We start from the raw sequence: 5,938 nt of genomic DNA, 5'->3' as shown, positions 1-5,938 counted from the left end.
TTGAAAATAGTACTTTTGGAGAGAAGCAGTTTGTGTTTGGCTAATCGCTATGAAAAACACTTTTGAGCAATAATTTGTATTTGGCCAAACTTTTCAGAAAGTGCTTTTAAGTATCAAATTACGAATAAGGACATGAATAGATTTACTTAATAGTTAATATTATATGTAAATAAATAATCTTAAAAATTTGTTATTACTGTCAATAATTAAATCTTTTCATTTTATTTAAGTAAAATATGGAAAAAAAAATTAAAAGTACTTAATTCTTTTAATATAAGTTAAATATATTAAAAATCATTCAACAAATCTAAAAGCATTCACTCCTAAAGTCACTATATATTAGAAAGTTATCCTAAAAATAATAAGAAATATTTATACATTAATATCCTAAGTATTAGGTTTAACGGTTATTTTGGTATATACTATATTTTGTTAAGGGTATTTTTGGTAAGAAGAAAAGTCAAAACTGCTTCTGTTTCTGCTTCTGCTTTTGGGAAGAAGCTATTTTTTTCTGCTTCTCAAAAACTGCTTCTGCTTCTTCCCAAAAGCACTTTTTTCCCCAAAAAAAGCTTGGCCAAATACTTTAAGCTAGGAAAAAAAAAGTACTTTTGAGAAAAAAAAAATACTTTTGGCCTCTTGAGAAGCAGGGGCGGCTCAATGGTAAAGCCACTCAAGCAACTGCTTGAGGCCCCACATCTAGGGGGGAGCCCAAAATTTTCTGATACTGTATTAAATAGTTGTATCTGTATTTGATGAATATTTTAAAAAATATTTAGTATATAAAAAAAGTATATCTTTCATAAACAAGGAAACTATGAGACCAATAGAGATAATTTGGGAATAAGAATAGTAATTTAAGTGTGAATATAATATGTTTTGCCTCCTTTATATATTATTATTATTATTATCAGAGGGTCCACGTTACTTTTATTATTTTCTCTTTAAACTGATTTTTACTTAATCTTTTATATTCCTTTTAGCCTTTCCAAACTTATAAGTCCACTGTCTCATAAAATATTCTGTCAAATATGATAGTAGAAAGCAATTGCGAACTCTTTTTTTGTCAAGCTTTCCCGGAATTGCACCAAAAATATTGAACCAACAAAAGTAATATCAAATTATTTATGACTATTTGTTAAACCAGGTTCAATTGTTCTATACTTTTCTTATTACTTTGCATCTAAATTTTTTTATTTTTTGATATCTTTTGTTTGTAAGTATATGTATTATCTTTTTTAATTTATTAGAATTTTAATATGTCAACAAGAAAATATGAATCCGAATATTACAAATGCCAAAAAAAGAGAGAAGAATTGAAACTTTAATACAATCCCCAAAAATAGGAAGAATTTATGGTAGATAAACAAATCACTAATATAATTGAGGTAGAAGAGAATGAAATCCAAGAAGAAGAAGAAGTTGGTGAGAGTTTAACAAAAATCTTATAGAAAATCAGGAAATCCTAAAAGAATTGAATAATAATCTTAGAAAGTAGAAATATATATAATCCTAGTTAAGAAATCGATTATAAATAAATTATTAAAAATTTTACATCTCAAAAAGCTAGAAAAATTAACTTCAAAATAAAAATTTTATTAAATGAGTTTTTTAAATATGAAAAAACTTAGGCCCCTCGTTGAAGTTTGGCTTTAGGCCCCGGATACCGTTGAGCCGCCCCTGTTGAGAAGCTTGGCCAAACAGGCTATAATAGTGTGCTAGAGAATTTAGAGCAGCTTTCACAATGTTACAGAGTTAAGAGTACTAATTACTACAAACATGTCATCTTAGAAGGAGCTCTTCAACAAGCTTAAGTTTCTCAACCTTTATTGTTCCAACTTATTCTCGGCCTCTTAGGCTCTAAAATCTCTATGCAATTATTTTCAGTTGTCTAACGTCTTCGAAAGCACTTGGTACACTGTGGTTTGGGAACTTCTCTTTTCCTCCTCCTTCCCCCTTATATAACTTTAATTCTATTTTATAAAATTCGATTTGAAGTATAGAAATGTTGTCAAATGAATAAGCGGCTCCATGAAACATTATGAGATCCCTATTAGCTAATTCAATGAGATTAGGGAAATACATATCATGATCTACTGAATGTGATAGGATAAGGAACCTCTTTTCATAGTTAAATGCTAGAAACTATGTTCGCTCAGTTCATCTCATGAGACCATGTATGCACTTCTTACATATTGTTTGCATGGTTCATCTCTCTGGGTTTAGCTTAGGATGATTTGATTCATAAGGTTTTCTATCTTCTTTTTATTTCTTCTTTTGTGAATAAACTATGCGGATACTTATAATATTGCCTTTGTCAAGTAAGTGATGCTGATACATCATGAAACTTTATGCTTGAAAAATACTTAATGATGTTGCTCTTGGTGCCTCTTCTAACATAACACCCTCGAAAACCAGCTACTTCTTGATTTTCACAATAATTCTGTCAAGTGGGTCGATAACAGGCCTATAGATGACTTGCTACCTTCTCATTGTGTTTACTATATAGGATTTAGCAATTTTCATCAGATCTTGAACAGTTTAAAATTGCGTGCTAATTTTTCTTTAATCATTTTGGCACAGTTTGATGTATTCTACTACTATTATCCAAGACGGTTGGGTCAAGTTCTTTTTGTTGATGCTCCTTTTGTCTTCAAACCATTGTGGCAGCTTGTCAACCCTATGCTCAAGTCATACGCTTCATTGGTAAGACTTCCGTGCTATTAATTAAGGAGTTATTTCTTTTCTGACTTATCATATATATATTGTTTCTGTTTGAGTCATGGCTTATATCCAAAAGCTCGACGTATATTCTCACTTTATAGTAAACCATAGTTCATTATGATTTTATTTGAAGAGTTACACAAGGTTTTGAAGATATTCCCCTTTTGAACAGCTCTTCATGGTTGCTACTAATGCCTGTGTTTAGACGGACACACTGAGATAGTCTATTTACTGCCTCTAACCTCACTTTTCATGTCTGCTACATCTGTTTTTACCCGGAGCATAGCGAGATCTTAGTGCACCGGGCTGCACTACATCTGTTTTTACCCTTATACAGTGAGCCTCTAGGCTAAAGCAGCATTTAAATATCCATATGATTTAGCGCCTTCGATGCATTATTCTTCAGTTTCTCTTATTTTCCAGCTCATGATTATTTAGTTCCGTCATCTGAACCTTTTATGTTTTGCCACTAATGAATTGGACAACATAAGAAATGACCATCTCAAAATCTGATTACATAATCTTCATCATGTCTAGGCAGAAAAAAAATAGTTCTATTTTCTCAGCTGTTTTGATATGTTATCATCTTACACTCTGTATGTGCAATTTGAAAGGTGAGATTTTGCTCAGCGAAGGATGTCAGAGAGGAGTATTTTACAGAAGAGACAGTCCCAGCTAGTTTTAGAAAATGAAGACGAGCACTTGGTACACCAAAACTTTGATATACGCAAGAATAGAAAAGACTGATTCTTGATATAAACCTAGCTTCGGCCAAGATAACGATGACAAGCTCAATGATGGAAAGGACTAATGAAGTTATCGGATTCTAGTCTTTTCAAATTTACATGAATGAGAAAGTCACTTTTCTCCGAAGCCTTGTGTTAGATTAGGACCATTTACAACAGCAATGATGTACCAAAACAAAAAAAGCGCGCACAATGTGCATGGTTTGATGCATATACAATAGACCTATGATGTCCCTAAGGATTTGATTCAACGGTAAAAGTTTTATAATTCAAATGTGCGAGCCAGAATTTAAAGTTTATGAGTTTTGAAATTATTATTGAACTCATAGCTCGTTTAATTACTGTGTTCGTAATTAAATATTTATACATATTTAGCGAATTTCTTAATACAAATACAGGGCCTAAAGAAAAGCTATTGAGTTCGCCCAAACCCATATTTGCTTCTCTAGCTCCGTCTCTAGTGGGTGCACGTGAGGCCTTGAATCAAGTATAGTATTCAAGTGGAGAAGCTTAGAGGTTACGACTCATTATCCACCTAGTTTCCAAACTGTAAAAAGAGGATTTATTGGTTTTCAAAGGGAAAAAAGTTATAAATGCAATGACATCTTAAGGGAAAGGAACTTGTGTGTCATAGTTTACAACTAAGCAAATGTATTCTCACGCTCTTAGAGCCACTGTTGTTTTTACTCCATAAGGTTTGGCTTGCCTCAAAATTCTCTAATTCAGCGCGTTTCGTCATGAATATAACCAATAATGTAAATTTTTTCCTGATGAAAAGGCTTCTTTCCATCTCAAATTGAAGTTTCAAAATAGTGCTCTCTTTTATAAAAACACTAGAAATTATCGAAACTCTTACCGTCTGCTATGTGTAACAACATTAACAATCATAAACAGATACATAATAGATACTGGTCCCAGTCAAGGATCAAAGTTATTAGTACTGGTCTAAGGTTTCCCAACAGAGGAAGAAGAAGCCAGCGACAAATTGTTAATCCTCTCAAGCGCAAGAATGAGAGCTTGGGTACCGAAATTGCCTTCACCATGAGCTTTAAGGGAGAGATAGAGCTGTTGAGCCAACGCCAGCCCAGGCAAAGCAAGGCCCATGTTCTGGCATTCCCTCAAACATATCCCCAAATCCTTTACAAAATGATTCACATAAAATCCAGGTTCAAAATCCCTACTAAGTATCCTGCTCCCATACAAGTCTAAAGATTTTGAGCCAGCAGCCCCTGTTGAAATCGCATTCAGATATATATTCAAATCCAAACCAGCCTTATGGGCGTAAATTAAACCCTCGCATAGTCCCACCATAGTCGAAGCAATAACTACTTGGTTTCCCAGTTTTGTGAACTGCCCTTTTCCAGGGGCACCCATGTAATAAACTCTGCCCAGAAGCTGAAACAACGGGTTAAGCCTTAAGATTGCGGATTCTTCTCCACCAGCGAAGATGGATAAAGCAGCATTCCGAGCTCCACGATCTCCTCCGGAGACGGGGGCGTCGACGGCGGAGCAGCCAGCGGCAGAGGCGGCGGAGTAAATTTCAACAGCCAGGGAAGGCTCCGAAGTAGTCATGTCGATGATGACACCACCGGGACGCAGACCGGAAAGAGCACCGGTGTTTGAGTCGAGGATGACGTGGCGAACGTCGGAAGGGTAGCCAACGATAGAGAAAACGACATCGGATTGGGAAGCGACGGCCTTTGGAGAGTCAACCCAGTGAGCTCCCATGGAGATCAGTTCCTGGGCCTTGGATGGTGTACGGGTGAAAACCGTGAAGGTGTAACCGGCATTAATCAGATGGGCGCACATAGAGCGGCCCATTACACCGGTACCGATCCATCCCAGACGAGTATTGGAAGGGTTAATGGCCTCGGTGGTGGCTGTTTCCATAGTACGGTGGAGATGGGTGTTAGTGCCGGCGGAGATGGTGAAATTCGCCTGAGGCACGTAACAGTGGAACTGATGGTTGGGAAGTAAACGGAGGAGCCGCATGAATCTCATCTTTGGTTCTCTGGCTTATCTTGTAGAAGAAAATGATCAAATTGGTCCTTTATGTATTGGGTTGCTTTCAGTTTGGTCCTTTATGTACTGGGGGCTGTTTCATTATGGTCCTCTATATTTATGTATGTGAAGAATAGGCACATATGGTCCTAAACCCTAAAACTTATAGAATTTTCAAAAATTTAGTGTGAACTTTAAGGGATCATTTGGTTGGTAGGATAAGGGATAGTAATTTTGAGAGTAGATGCGAGATTATTTTATCTCGCATTTGGTTGAATTTTTTTATTTCGAGATTAGCGATCTCAAAATTAATTTATATCACAATTGTGATATTATTCTATCTCACATTAAGGGTGGAACAATAACCCCGGGATTACTTAATCCACAGATAAAATACTACAATGACAAAGATACCCTTTTCAAGGCTCATCCTCTAGTCCTTTAAGAAATTTAAGGTTAAATTTAAAAAT

General features: G+C 35.4%; 1 protein-coding gene across 1 annotated transcript; it reads right to left on the bottom strand.

The window, feature by feature from the left end:
* Window positions 1–4,263: 4,263 nt before the first annotated feature.
* LOC107797409 (putative 3-hydroxyisobutyrate dehydrogenase-like 1, mitochondrial) lies at window positions 4,264–5,651 on the bottom strand. The gene has a single exon (XM_016620298.2). The coding sequence runs from the start codon at window positions 5,466–5,468 to the stop codon at window positions 4,413–4,415; it is 1,056 nt and encodes a 351-aa protein (XP_016475784.1). The 5' UTR covers window positions 5,469–5,651; the 3' UTR covers window positions 4,264–4,412.
* Between the last annotated feature and the right edge of the window lie 287 nt (window positions 5,652–5,938).

The sequence above is a fragment of the Nicotiana tabacum genome, chromosome 4, assembly GCF_000715075.1.
Source record: "Nicotiana tabacum cultivar K326 chromosome 4, ASM71507v2, whole genome shotgun sequence".
In the NCBI taxonomy this organism is placed as follows: Eukaryota; Viridiplantae; Streptophyta; class Magnoliopsida; order Solanales; family Solanaceae; genus Nicotiana; species Nicotiana tabacum.
This window is presented reverse-complemented; position numbering and strand designations above follow the sequence as displayed.